At 36.7% G+C, this 15,227-nt stretch overlaps 1 protein-coding gene across 9 annotated transcripts in view; it reads left to right on the top strand.

Moving 5' to 3' along the window:
• lrp1aa (low density lipoprotein receptor-related protein 1Aa) overlaps nt 1–15,227 on the top strand; it is a 181,307-nt gene that overhangs the window by 69,809 nt on the left and 96,271 nt on the right. For all 9 annotated transcript variants that reach the window (XM_058790831.1, XM_058790826.1, XM_058790825.1 and 6 more), the window contains exons 13-23: nt 47–269; nt 416–605; nt 735–860; nt 2,417–2,557; nt 2,646–2,771; nt 5,986–6,102; nt 6,712–6,792; nt 8,059–8,226; nt 11,603–11,785; nt 12,067–12,264; nt 13,031–13,276. In XM_058790831.1, the coding sequence (XP_058646814.1) occupies nt 47–269; nt 416–605; nt 735–860; nt 2,417–2,557; nt 2,646–2,771; nt 5,986–6,102; nt 6,712–6,792; nt 8,059–8,226; nt 11,603–11,785; nt 12,067–12,264; nt 13,031–13,276 (1,799 nt within the window). The remainder of the gene's footprint in view (nt 1–46; nt 270–415; nt 606–734; nt 861–2,416; nt 2,558–2,645; nt 2,772–5,985; nt 6,103–6,711; nt 6,793–8,058; nt 8,227–11,602; nt 11,786–12,066; nt 12,265–13,030; nt 13,277–15,227) is intronic.

Genomic DNA, 15,227 nt, shown 5'->3' with positions numbered 1-15,227 from the left:
ATAAACAAGGATCTTCCAAATGTTGAAACATTTTTTCCTCTTTTAGCTGGATGTACTGGACTGACTGGGAGGAGGACCCAAAAGAGAGCAAGCGAGGGAAGATTGAGAAGGCCTGGATGGATGGAACCAACCGGAATGTTCTGTTGACATCTAAGACAGTTCTGTGGCCCAACGGCCTGAGTCTGGACATCCCTCAGGGCATCCTGTACTGGGTGGATGCTTATTACGACCGAATCGAGATGGTCTATCTCAACACCACTGCACGCAAGGTGCTCTCACACTGCTAATCTAATAGATATTTATATAAGAACGTCTTTGCATTTAAGAATGGAAAACAAGAGATAACAGCTGAAAACACTACAACAGTCTTACTCATCAGTTGTCAATCATGTAATACCGTATTCTTTCTTCTTAGACGGTTTATGATGGACAGGAGCTGAACCACGCCTTTGGCCTGTGCCACTACAAACACTTCCTGTTCTGGAACGAGTACCGCAGCGGCAGCATCTATAAACTGGACCAGAACACCAAAACGGTCACTTTGCTACGCAACGAACGGCCACCCATCTTTGAGATCCGCATGTATGATGCCCAACAGCAGCTGGGTAATTATATAATGTTTTTGCCCTGTTGTTTGTAGACTGCCAGTGCAAGACAAAATTTTGTAGTAGGAATCCAGGCTGTTTGGCTGTTGAATGTTAATCAGATGTTATCCCTACATGTGTTCATCACAGGAAGCAATGCGTGTAGAGCCAATAACGGTGGCTGTAGTAGTCTGTGTTTGGCCACTCCCACAGGCAGGTCATGTGCCTGCGCTGAGGACCAATTACTGGACCCCGCAGACAACACCAGCTGTAAAGGTAACGCACACTAGCAAAATATCCCACCACTCACTGGTGCACCCAGATCGCACACAAAATCATCATGAAGTGTAAGGTCTACAATGCCGTAGCCCTTTTATTATTGCCAGCATTATGAAAGTGGATAGCATTCACAATCATCAGTCGCTCACTTGGTTGTTTTGGTGACTAAACATGCATTTTCTTTTTAGAAAAACTCATTTTTCAAGCTAAAACACAAAAACTGTGTTTTCAGATTTATTTACTCGGACGGCCATCTTAGTGTGGGGGGCGGAAAGCCAAAACCTAAATGCATTTTAAAATTTATCCAGATGAATGTTTCAAATTTTTACAACATGATTATTGTGGCCCGAATAATCACAATAAGAATATATAGAAGTTTTGAAAAAAATAAATGCTATGCTATCAGTCAAATTCCTCTTGAACTTTATTTTGCATTGTTTTGGCCAATGACCCTGCTGAAAAAAACAATAGAACCCTGTCCAAAACACAATAGAAAATGTAATGGTTTTAATGGTTATAATGGGAATTGTATTGGTTTTAATGGAAACTATAATGGTGTCTACTGGTATGTGATGGATTCTATTGGTGGGATGTTAAATCCTATTGGAAAAATGCCCAAAACACACTACAAAAAGGAATTTTGTAATGGTTTTACTGGAAAAAGCTAATGGTTTATAGTGGTATTTTAATGGAAACCATTGGAATTTCTGTGATGGCTTCTATTGGGCTTCTATTGTTTTTTTTAGCAGGGGAATCACACCCAAAATATGATTGTATGGAGGCAGAGAGAGAATTGTAACCATAATTGTGCAAAAACATAAAAAGGTACTCTTAAACACCACTTCTTGCAGACTTGGGTGTTTAACAACTCATATTTTTTAAAGTCTCTCATCTTCTCTGACATGCATTGCAGTAGAAGCTGCGTCTTCTTCTTCTACTTGTTCTTTTCTGTTTTATGACAGGTAGCAAACAATATTTTAGTACTGTCACCTAATATGCTGGAAGACAAGCATGTGGTCCTGGATTAATTTACGATATTATCATATGTGTAGTATTAACATGTTATCAGTGTTTAATTTTTTAAACAATTAGTTATTGTCAAAACCTGCATGTTACAACACTTCTAATTTAGGTATCAGAGGTGATTAACTATGGTGGTTTGGATGTAACTTTGTACCATGAATGGTTAAAAAGAGGATTAACTACTGTTGAGGAAATCACAAACCTCCATTCAGAGTGACCCAGGTGAGAAATGTGAGGAATACAGCGGGATAAGAGTTCATTCAGTCCTGACAGAGAACAAAGCAAGAAATGCTTGCTGAGCTGAAGCAAATCTGTTTGTGCCAGCTGCTCGATCATACTGGCAGATAATGCATCATTTCTAGGGTTTATCTTGTGACTGACTGTTGATACAATCAGCCGAATTGAACATCAAGCGGTTTGGTTTCTTTATCTGAAGATTTGAAACAGAAACTCTTCAGATGTTTCTTTTCACAGAGCTTGGCTTTCAGCAGACTTATTTACATTTCGTGTGTGTGTGTGTTTCTCCACAGCCAACCCGTCTTACATTCCCCCTCCGCAGTGTCAGCCGGGAGAGTTCGCCTGTAAGAATAACCGCTGTATTCAAGACCGCTGGAAATGTGACGGAGATAATGACTGTCTGGACAACAGCGACGAGACGGCTGAACTGTGCCGTAAGAACACACTCACGTTTAACTTGAAACTCCCTCCTTGTGTTGAGCTACCACACAAATGCAGTGCTTGTTGTTTGTCCATCTGTAGATCAGCACACATGCCCTGCAGACCGCTTTAAGTGTCAAAATAACCGCTGTATCCCAATGCGTTGGCTGTGTGATGGAGACAACGACTGCGGCAATGATGAAGATGAATCTAACACCACATGTTCAGGTATGCACAGTAGTCTGAATTTGCTGCACTATGACGTTATTCACATAAAGTCCAAAGATTCGCTCAGTTTTGATTGTATTTTGGCAACTTTGATGTAAATAAGTGTTTCTGTGGTGTGCTTTTCCCTGTGGACTTTAAAAAAAAAAAAAAAACCTATTTTAAAATTTACTTAATTTGACCACTTAAATGCCCAGAATTGACCTTTTTATATAAATCATGAAAATGTCCTATATAATGTCATGACTATGTCAAATGAAGGTCTGGGATTCGATTCCTAAAATAATTAATTTCCATTTCTTAGTCATTGGGAACTGACAATATACTGACAAAAATTAATGAACCTGTGTCTTGGAGAAGTTTCCTACAATTCTACAATGGAAAGTTTTGAGCGTCGTTCCAGAAAGCATGACGAGATAATAGGTGCAGATTAATAATAATCAATGAATACTAAGGAAGTTCAGAAGGAGGTAAGCCATTATATCATGTAGTTACAAGATTGGAGGTGAACATGTTTCATCCAATTTAAAAAAAAAAAAAAAAAAAAGGTTTGAAAACTACAGCTTGGAATCGATTCCCAAGTCAGTTCCAAGACCAGGAATCAGAATCTAGCCATACTGCCTGATGAGAAATGCCTTTTTACCGTGTGTCCTACCTAGACAAGTCTTTTGTCAGTTCACACTGCAATCAAAAATCAGAACATTTACTGTGTAATATGCAATTATGTGGAGTTGGACCAATGAAGTTTCATGATGGGCAAAGCTTTAATGCATAATACAATAGAAATAAAAACCTAGTCACCCAATAAATACTTCTTTTGTAGTGCACTTTAAACGCGCACACACACACAAATGTCCAACAAATTTTGTCCATCTCAGACATGAAGTGTTTAAATCTACATTAATCACACATCTGATAATTGGAACTTCAGTTGTCATCTTCATATCATACGAATGCCACCTGGAAGGCCAGCTGAAATAGTTTCTTTGGCTGGTTTGAGTTGTGATGTTCTGTCATGACCTTCTCCTAAACTTTGAGTCAGCTGAAATATTCTCTAGACAGCCATGTATAAATATAGAGTTTATCTCACATGGTATATCTGACGCAGTTCTGGGCTCTTCGTCAAACTGTTGTGCTATATTTTACTTCAGGCTGAATTGTATGGTTTGCACTCTTTAATTTAGACTGCATCTATTTTAAGGATATGGCTATGATGCTGCATTTGCAAGTAATTCTAGACTGCAATAGAGCCATTGCATGAAAATATAAATTAAGATAAAATGTCGGAATTAACTGGGAAACTGAGTTTGGAAGTAAAATGAAATGGTTGGAAAACACAGTTTTCTTTTCTGTGCGGACATACTTGTAACATTCAAGTGCAATATTTATATTGCAGTCTTGAAAATTCTCTGAATTATTTTAACGTTAATGGACATGAAACTGTTAATGTATTTGGCCTTGGTGATCTAGTTCTGCTACACACTGCATGAGTAGGCATACTAGGCATATGTAAATCGCATAGCAGATCAAGACAGGTGGAGCTGGGGGAGGTAGAGGGTTTCAGAAGCATGCTTAAGAAGGAACAGCAAACACTGAATTTAAATAAGGGATGTCCAATTGTGCTTCAGCTCCAGCTGGCTCCAACACGCTTGCCTAGAAGTTTCGCTAACACTTTCTATGAAACCCATATTTATAATACATTATAAGGGTATTCTTAAGGCATTATAATGAATGCAAAATGCATTATAAAAAACCTTATAATATGTTATATCGTCTTATAAATAATCATAACAACAATTATAATACATCGCATTGCTTACGCATTTGTGCTTATAACCATATTAAATCTACTTTTACATTGATAATGAGACTATATATCTTGACATTATTTAAGATCTGCATAGTATCTTACTACAGTACATCTTGTAAGTGGTTAGGTGTGGAGTGTTATTTGAGTGTTCCCTGTGAGGCTAATATTAATTTTGATGTGAGCTAGTTAATAATTTCAACTGCAAAAATAAATAAATAAATAGAATGCATTGTTTATATGTTAGGTTACATTTTATTTTGATGGTCCCCTTAGTCTATTGACTATAAGCAACTTTGCAACTACATGTCAACTAACTCTCATTAGAGTATTAGTAGGCTGAGGTTAAGGTTAGGGTAGGTAGAATGTTGATGTACTTGCAAAGTTGCTTATAGTCAGTTTGTCTGTTGGGGAACCATCAAAATAAAGTGTTAGCATATATTTAGCAGACATACTACTAATACTCCACTGACTGCTAGTTGACATGAAGTTGCAGAGTTACTTATCAACAGCTGTCTAAAGGGTACCATCAATATAATCAAACTGATATTAAAATAAAAATAGTTCAAAGCAATCTGATCTGATATCTGATCTTATGGCTGTTTGATGGCTTTAAGTAAAGTAGCATAAGAAAGGTGGCAAGATATGAGACTTATAATACATTATAACTATGAGAAATATAATCCATTGTAATTTAAGTGGATGCAACGTGTTCACTGTGTGCTATAAATCATCATACTCTTAAAAGCCATAACCACTAATAAGTAAATATAATAATACATTAAAACTGGTCTTATGAATATTCATAAGATGATATAACATATTATAATTAAAAAAAATTTTTTTTTATAATGCATTATGCATTCATTATAATGCCTTAAAAATACCCTTATAATGTATTATAAATATGGGCTTCATAGAAAGTGTTACAGAAGTTTCTAATGAGTCCGAAGGCATTGATTAGCTGGTTCACACAGTTTAATTAGGGTTGGAGCTAACTGCTGCAGGACAGAGACCCTCCAGGAGAGGGTCTTCATCTTAAAAACAGTTTATACTTACAAACATTCATAACTGTAATAATCCAGTGAGATTTTTGTATGCATGCATAAGAAGTCCTACACCAGACAATACATATGACTTCACTTGTAAAACTGCATTTTTTCATAAAAACACCAAGGTACATATGTTAAGTGCTCTACAAAATGAATATGTCATAGCAGATATATTGAAGATGAACTATTTCCACAGAAAAGCTGTGTGAAATGGATTCAAAATGTAGGAAGAGAAGGACTATAAATTTTTCATGTGTATATCTGCTGCTTTTAAACTTGAAAAAAAAAAAAAAAAACTTTACTGGCGTACATATGGCCACACACATTTATATTTGACAGTTGTGGTTCTCTGTTGCAGCTCGGACGTGTCCTCCCAATCAGTACTCATGCGCCAGTGGCCGCTGTATCCCCATCTCCTGGACATGTGACCTGGATGATGACTGTGGGGACCGCTCCGATGAGCCTGCATCCTGCGGTAAATGATGGCCCTTTATGTTGATGCCAGCTTATTAAAATTAATAAATTTGGCCATTAGTATGCATGCGATACTTTTAGAAAAACTAGTTCAGTGCAAGTTTTGTCAGTTTCAGCTTTGAAGGAAACATTTGACATTTTATGAATTTATTCCTTTTATGCATTTGCATTTTGTGAATTTAATCAAAATTTAGAATTACATCTGTTATGTTCATCAGTGTAATGGCTCATGTCACAAGAAAGTTAATTATTGATAAATTAAACTCAAACCTCCCTATTATCACTATTAATACTGCTTTATTGCCATTTTATTTACTACAACTAATATATTACTACTACTGTTTCTTTGTGTAAAACTCATACTGATGAGGAAAATTAGGAAATGTAAATAATCAAAAAAGATGATATGAACCGTTGTGAATTGAACCTCGTAAAGCATAAAGTCACTAAGGCATACTTGTATTATATACATGCAACTGGCAAAAATGTGCACTTTTATGTTGCATTAAATTATTATTGTTCTTTATTATGCTTTTGGTTATATGGGATAAGGCGTTTTGGTTAATGTTCTGTTTTTATTGATTATTTATGATGATGTTTGTGTCGTCAGCATACCCAACCTGTTTCCCGCTCACTCAGTTCACCTGTAATAACGGACGCTGTATCAACATCAACTGGCGCTGTGATAACGGTTAGCTTCTGACATGTTTTCATCTCTGTTGTTTTTTGTGTCTGTAGCACTTTTTCAACAGATTTCCCTCATTTGTCTTTGTTGATCATTTCATGTGTCTTTTGTGTAACGTCATGTCCTCTTCTCTTGACCATTTGCCCCTCCCCCTGTGTCACATGGGCTGTGTGTTGCAGAAAAGGATTGTGGGGACAGCTCTGATGAGTTCAATTGTCCGAACCCGACCGGTTAGTGCATAGATCAACATGCACCATAAATTTGCGTGTGTTATAACATTATAATAAGGTCTGAACAGGATTTTCATACACATGTAAGGCTGTGGAAAAGTCTAAAATATCTGCAGCAATTCATTATTTCTAAAACATGCCTTACATTATGGAAATATCCTGCCCCACAATAGTAAAAAAATAAAATAAAAAAATAATACTAATAATAATAAAATAAAATACAAATAAGTAAATAAGCAAGCAAGCTGCTGTCCATCTCACGTTAACTAACACCTCTAGTAACATCCATAAGAAGAGAAGAGATTAGCATTAAATATTAACCAGTGTTCATTCCCAGTGGTGCATGTGTGATCTATGCAGTTTCTGTGATGTTTATTATTCATTTTCTATTGTTACAAATTGTTAACTGTGAAATTTGTCACATTTACTATGTTGTATTGATGTGAAATACTCATATTTCAGCCTATATTTTACTTGTCTGTATATTGTATTAAATCATAGCTTATAGCTCACATGGACATGTTCCATGTTGGCCAAGTATATCTGGGAAAAATATTTCCCAGCATGGCTGCTACTTTTATATTAGTAAAGTATTAAAAGTTGCCTGTAACATTCTTTTCGAATGATTGAAACTTAGTTTTTAGTTTCAGTCAAAAGTTTGGACACACCTTTTCTATATCTTTGCTATTATAAAGTATATTTACTTATTATTTAAATTTAGCAACACAAATTTCAGTATAGGAATTATGTACGTGGTGACCGAAAACAATTCCAAACAATCTTATATTCCATCCCTAAAAAATCTGTTCGTTCTCTTAACTTTGTGAGGCGAATTCTGGGATGCATTTAAACAATATTGGGATCCCAAGTATTTGTCTGCAAAACTAATTTCAATGAAAATTTGTTATATCAACAAGTTTATTATGATCATAAGAAGCATAACTTTAGTCAAGCATGTTCAAACCTTAGGCTGACAATTTACTTTAAAACATGGCTTACTTTATATTTTGGATGATGATAGCTTAAGATTAACATCTTGCAGACAATGACTGTGGTGACAACAGTGATGAAGCCGGCTGCAGTCATTCATGCTCCAGCGCTCAGTTTAAATGTAACAGTGGTCGCTGTATACCCGACTACTGGACCTGTGATGGAGACAATGACTGCGGTGACTACAGCGACGAGACACATGCCAACTGCACTAACCAGGGTGAGCTCATTACTCTATTTTTTGCCACACCATGCCAACTCGTGCTGCCTTCTTTTGGACTAATTCTCAGGCAGCATCAATGTGCTGAAGTAGGAATGGAAAACATTATGAAAGCTCTTGGATGTTTAAGCAGCACCTGTTTTTGGTTCAATTACCAGGAAGTGAGAGCTACACCAAACTCTTAGCACACTGTTTAGAAAGAGTCATCTCCCATAAAGTAACTCCAGGCACAAAAAAAAATAAATAAATAAAATATATATATATATATATATATAGTGCCCTCCAAAAGTATTGGAACAGTAAAGACAAAATTGCTCTGTTGGCTGTGGAGTCAAGACATTTACAAATATGATTAAAAGATGAATATGAGACAAAACTACAGAATGTCACATTTGATTATTGGGTGATTCAACACATAGATGTTTTACCAGCTAAGAAGTTCAGCACTTTTAGAGTTTCATCCCTCTATCTGATGTGAGCATAAGTATTGGAACAGTTGCCTCACAGGTCTTTCTAAGTGATCAGCTGTGTCCTGTTGCATTAATTCTTCAGATATTAAAAGCAGGGAATGTGTCATATCAGTTATATCCATTACTTCTGCATTCTGAATCTTGCATTCGATGATAACGCACACAAACCAAGATGAAGATGACGGAGCTGGCTTTGAGAGAAAAGCAAGCAATTTGGATGCTAAAAGAAAAGAGGAAGTCAATTAGAGCTATAGCAAAAACAAAGGGCATGGAGAAATCAAGAGTTTGGAAACCACCAGCAATCAACAACGACCTGATCGGCTGAGAAAACAACAGTAGTTGATGACAGACAAATCATAAAAGCTGTGAAAATGAACCCTAAAAGACGTGTCTGTAAAATCACCAACAACTTCCAGAAAGCTGGGGTGATGCTCTGACAATCTACTGTCCTCGGGAGACTTTGACACAGAATTACAGATGCTACACAGCAAGATACAAACCTCTGACCAGCACCAAAAATAGAAAGGCAAGATTAGAGTTTGCAAAAAAGCACAAAGGTGAGTCAGAAGAGTTTTGGAACTGTGTTTATGGACCGATGAGACAAAGATGAACCTTTATCGAAGTGATGGGAAAGCAAAAATGTGGAGAAAAAAAAAACGAACTGCAAATGATCCCAAGCATACAGCCTCATCTGTAAAGCATGGTGGAGGTGGTGTCATGGCATGGGCATGCATGGCTGCCTCTGGAACAGACCCTCTCAACTTTACTGATGACTCAATGTATGATGACAGTAGCAGAATGAATTTGGAAGGGTACAAAACCATCTTACCTACCAATATTCAAGAAAATGCCACCAGATTCATTGGGAAGTGCTTCATATTGCATCAGGACAATGACCCAAAACACCCTTCCAGTTCAGTCAAGGAATTTATAAGATTTATATGACTTGACGTGACAGACTCACTGCTGTGATTGTGCACAAGGGATCTGCAACTTAATAATTGCTTTTAATCTTTTATATCTGCCTTATGTTCAACTGTCCCAATACTTATGCTCACATCAATGAGAGGGATGAACTCTAAAAGTGCTGTTCTTTTTATTTGGTAAAACATGTATGTGTTGAAACGGCTAATAATAAAATGTGACATTCTGTAGTTTTGTCTCATATTCATCTTTTCATCATATTTGTAAATGTCTTGACTCCACAGCCAACAGAACAATTTTGTCTTCACTGTTCCAATACTTTTGGAGGGCACTGTATATATATACACAGAGAGACCAATGATGACTGTGAAGGAGCTACAGAGTTCATTCACTGAAGGGTGCATTAGCTCATCATAACTAACCTGAGTGCAAGTTAACACTGGCCTTTATAGGAGCATGGCTTTAAAGAAGTCATGACTCAAAAAGTACCACATGAAGGCGTGTTTGACACATGATCTTGAGTTTGACCTGAAGCATAATTGTGACACATTTGTCTAAAATGCAATTTATGGGAAACTATTTTTATTTATTTTTTTTGATCAGATGATACCAAGAAGCTTTGCACCAAAATTTAACCGTACAAAAATTAACCACGGTTTTACCACAAATAAAACCAAAAAATATATAGTAAATAGTAAACCATGGTAACCACAAATTAACCATGATTTTGCTACACTAACCAGAGTTTAACCATGTATTTGTAGTAAAACTGTGGTTATACAAATGGTAATCAATCTGCTAAAAACATGGCTACTACACTTTTACTATAATAAATCCATAGTTAATTTTCACAAGGGAAAGTAACCATGGTACAGCTTTATAGTGTAAGAACCTTATTCATTCTTTTTTCATTGGACAGTCATCCAAATACAAAACATCTAAAATATGCAGTATTATGTGTGCTCCAGGACCAGATTTATGCAATTGCTTTATCTCACCATATAGCTCTGTTAGGCTTTGACATAGTGCTGCTCTTTGTAAGTCATGGTGTGAAGTTTCTGCTATTACAAATCACATGTTAATTAATGAGTGATCCTTGCATTCATATACAGCACAGCTATTTTTACCCAAATATAGACTTCTCTCTTTTTGGGATAAACGTCTTTGCCAGTTGCTCGGTTAGCTCTAGAGTCAGATATGAGCCACATTACAAGGTGATGATGAATTTAAAAACGGATTAATACAAACAAATCCCACCTCACACAACCACCACAATAACAGTTTTATTTGCCTTCAGAGAACTCACAGTGTTTACCTTTGTTAATTTAGGATATACTTACAAAATGACTTACAAATGATAAATATAACAACGCAAGTTATGCATCCTAAAGAAACAGTAACACGAGAAGTCACACAATACATGTGAGTTAAAGAAAATAAAAGGCTAAGACATGGATGTGGATGTAATACAGTTAAACAACAGGGAAATAGTAGGAAATTGTATCAATAAAGCTCCAGACATTGTAGAACTCAAATCGTATTGTGATTATTGTTTTTATGAAATGTTACCCCAAATTTCATAGCTCACTTCTTGTTGTTGCTGTGATGTTGAGTTAAATTGCTAGCTAGCTGGGAAGATGATGTCTTCACAAAGTTAGAGATGGAAATGGCATTCAAACTAGAGCTTTTTGTCATTGGTGTAGTACTGCTAGGAATATAAGTTTGGCTGAATAGGTCCTTGTGATGTGGTGTGTATTGATAAAAGGAGAGGGCCAAGCACTGAACCCTGGGGTACACCCATGGTTTTTAATGTGATTTAAACACTTCTTCTCTCCAGGTTAAGCTACACTATCTGGGATCTTTTGCAGAGTTTATACTGTTACCAAGTATCTTGTATGAAAATTATGAACCTATATATTGTGTAGTTGTTTGGATATATTGCCATACAATCTCTGTTTAATTTGTCTTTTTCCTCTCCACAGCAACCCGTCCTCCTGGTGGCTGTCACACAGATGAGTTCCAGTGTCGTGTGGACGGGTTGTGTATTCCCCTCCGCTGGCGGTGTGATGGAGACACTGACTGCATGGATTTGAGCGATGAGAAGAACTGCGAGGGTGTAACACACATGTGTGATCCAGCAGTAAAGTTTGGCTGCAGGGATTCTGGTAATGATGAAGAAAGTATACATTATATGTTCTCAATTTAATTAATGGATTCTGTCTTATCTTGAGATTCAGTGATCCATAAGTAAAATGAGTTTACAAGCGAATGGGCCATAATCATCACAATCTTGATAATTATTTTCAGAATTAAATGCAAAGTAATCTTTCACAGATTTCATTGTTCACATGATCACAAGGTCTTCATTGTAGTTGAAGACCTATTGTAGTTGCTACTTTTGTCAGTTATCATGTTAACAGACATTTTGTGTGTGTTCGTTATGTAGCGCGGTGTATCAGTAAGGCTTGGGTATGTGATGGTGACAGCGATTGTGAAGATAACTCTGATGAAGATAACTGTGAGGCGTTGGTGTGTAAACTCTCCCATCACGTGTGTGCTAATGACACCAGCATTTGTCTGCCTGCTGAGAAACTGTGTGATGGCAAAGACGACTGTCCTGATGGCTCCGATGAGAAACTCTGTGGTAAGATTCATCACTGTTACATGAGGCTCAGTGCAGCCTAAGATGAAGTTCATTGAGTGCAGACTGAAACTCACGCTAGCAGGACACGGATGAAGTACATAATTAGTGGTGCCTGATGCTGTTATCAATGTTTTTAAAAGTTGCATTGTCGACTACACACAATTCTAGAAAAGTTCTAATTTATGGAAATAAAGTGTTTTATAGTTTTATGAATTTATATTATTAAACATATCTTATTATTATGAACTATTAGTTCATATTAATTTTATAATTAGTAAGAAAGTAAAAAAAAGCCTAGCTTTATAGACCTGGTTATACATCTGACTTAGGAATAGTATATTTATAAAGAATAATTGCTGCATTTAATAGTAGTCAACTGTTATACGATAGAAATGTTAAATTATTGACAACTATATCCAGTGATGCAACTGCTTGACTTTTTTCTCAAATATGGCAATTTAGAGATGGAGAGAGACAGACAGAGAGAATTCCATGTGTGAATTACCTGCGTCTGTGTGTCTCTCTCTACAAACAATGAAGCTGTGAGTTTAGTTACTTCAAAAACAGCTATTTGCCCTTGTTGCTGAGAAATATAATGTAGTGATTCAGTATCGAAGCTATTTTATTAATAAAAGTCGCAGGGCAGCGGTGACAAGTTGCTGTGCTCCTGAATGCTTCTGTGGGTTATAGGCTTTATAATGTTAAAATGTTTTAAATACTTTCAGCCTAGTTTTTTACCATCTAACTGCATTGTTTCTTGGTTTAGATCTGTGTTCTCTGGATAATGGTGGCTGCAGTCATAACTGTACAGTGGCCCCAGGAGAGGGCATTCTGTGCTCGTGCCCACTGGGAATGGAACTGGGCACTGACAACAAAACATGTCAGATCCAGGGCTTCTGTGCCAAACACCTGAAGTGCAGCCAGCGCTGTGAACAGGACAAGTTCAATGTGAAGTGTTCCTGCTATGATGGCTGGGCCCTCGAACCTGACATGGAGAGCTGCAGGAGCACAGGTGAGATCAGCTCTTCCAAAGCCTACTAAAAGACATTCAGGAGTAATTCGTTTTTTTTTATTTTTTTTTTAACTGCATATATGTATAAACTAGGGCTGTCAAAGTAAACGCGTTAACGCAAATTTATTTTAACGGCACTCGTTTTATTAAGCATTTTCTGTTTGACCCGTGGCCTACCCTGTAGTTGGAGAAATGGAGACACACAGTATTGCCAACTTAGCGACTTTGCAGACCCCTTTAGCGGCTTTTTTCCCCCTCTTCAAAAAAGCACCAAGCGACAAATCTTTAGGGTTTGCCCAAACCTTATTTAGTTTCTGAGACTTGCTGGTACTGGCGCGCGAGCGCGAGGTCTTGCTGTCCCAGCGCGCACGCACACCTTTCTCTCTCTGTGCGTTTGCGTTGTTCAGCGAGCGGTGGAGAGGAGCAGCGCTTTCAGTTAAACAGATATTATGTTGCTTCTCTAATTTAACATAGAAGTATAGCCGAAATCACAGCACAGCTATTGTCATTATATGTGTATTTGATTTAATCAGACAAAGGGCTCGATTATCAGGATTTTTGTGCAGATTAACATATTGTAAGGGAGAACTGGTTATGTAGTCTTAATGGGTCGCGTTTCAGTCACTATTTCATATTCATTTCGTTGTCTGACAACAGAAACAGTAAAATATATAAATGAAAACAGTTTTATTGAGAATTTAGCTGCATCAAAATACAGTATGTGGGCACAGAGAGGCAAACAAATTCAATAATAAAGAATAAATATACATTTTGCATGTTCAGAAGAAGTGAGCTGCCCTGTCCTGCGAAAATGTAAACAGGTTTGTGTAAGTAAATTGTTCAGTATAAAGAAAGAGAAGTTCTATCACGGGTTGCTGGAGCATGAACTCAAAGGAGCACGATGGAGGCGATATTATAAAGAATAGAGTCTTTTAATAAACCACGGGGGAAACTAAACAACCACTTAAAATAACGTAAGACGGGACAGAGAACCAAGGAACAAACAGGAACTAATATACACAGGCTAATTAAACAAAACAGGTGCATGGAATAATCAATCAACTTAACAAGAGCAGGAAAATAACCAAATAAGGAAACTCAGAAAGGACAGGGGTAAAACAAGGAAAAACGAGCCCAAAACCCTGACAAGTAATGGGAACCTGGTATTTCTTTTTTCATGTGTCTCATTCTTTGAAAAACATGTATGACCTTTGAAATATGTCTAGTCTTCATGCTCTATGACTATGGTTTCGATAATAATAAACATATATTTGCATAAAGCATCCATATTTGTCCTTGCCCATGTTGATTAGAGTATTAAAAACTTGAAAAGTATTAATTTAAGGTACATTTAGAACAAATAAAAATGTGCAATTAAGTTGCGATTAATCACTAGTTAACTCATGACAATCATGTGATTAATCGTGATTAAATATTTGAATCGATTGACATCCCTAGTATAAACTAATAAACGTATAATGTGATAAACTAATAAATGGGATGCATATTTGTCAGTTTTACATTTAGTCTTATAAGTCTTACAGGTTTATCAGTTTGTTTATTAGTATGTTATTAGTTTATGTTAAAACCATTATACACTGAACAAAACACTTTTGTTTTTGCCCCCATTTTTCATGAGCTGAACTCAAAAGATCTAAGACTTTTTCTATGTACACAAAAGGCCTATTTCTCTCAAATATTGTTCACAAATCTGTCTAAATCTGTGTTAGTGAGCACTTCTCCTTTGCCGAGATGCTCCATCCACCTCACGGTTGTGGCATATCAAGATGCTGTTTAGAGAGCATGATTATTGCACAGGTGTGCCTTAGGCTGGCCACAATAAAAGGCCACTCTAAAATGTGCAGTTTTATCACAGATAAAACATCACAGATGTCGCATGTTTTGAGGGAGCGTGCAATTGGCATGCTGACTGCAGGAATGTCCACCAGAG

This window comes from Onychostoma macrolepis, chromosome 11, assembly GCF_012432095.1.
Source record: "Onychostoma macrolepis isolate SWU-2019 chromosome 11, ASM1243209v1, whole genome shotgun sequence".
NCBI lineage: Eukaryota > Metazoa > Chordata > Actinopteri > Cypriniformes > Cyprinidae > Onychostoma > Onychostoma macrolepis.
This window is presented reverse-complemented; position numbering and strand designations above follow the sequence as displayed.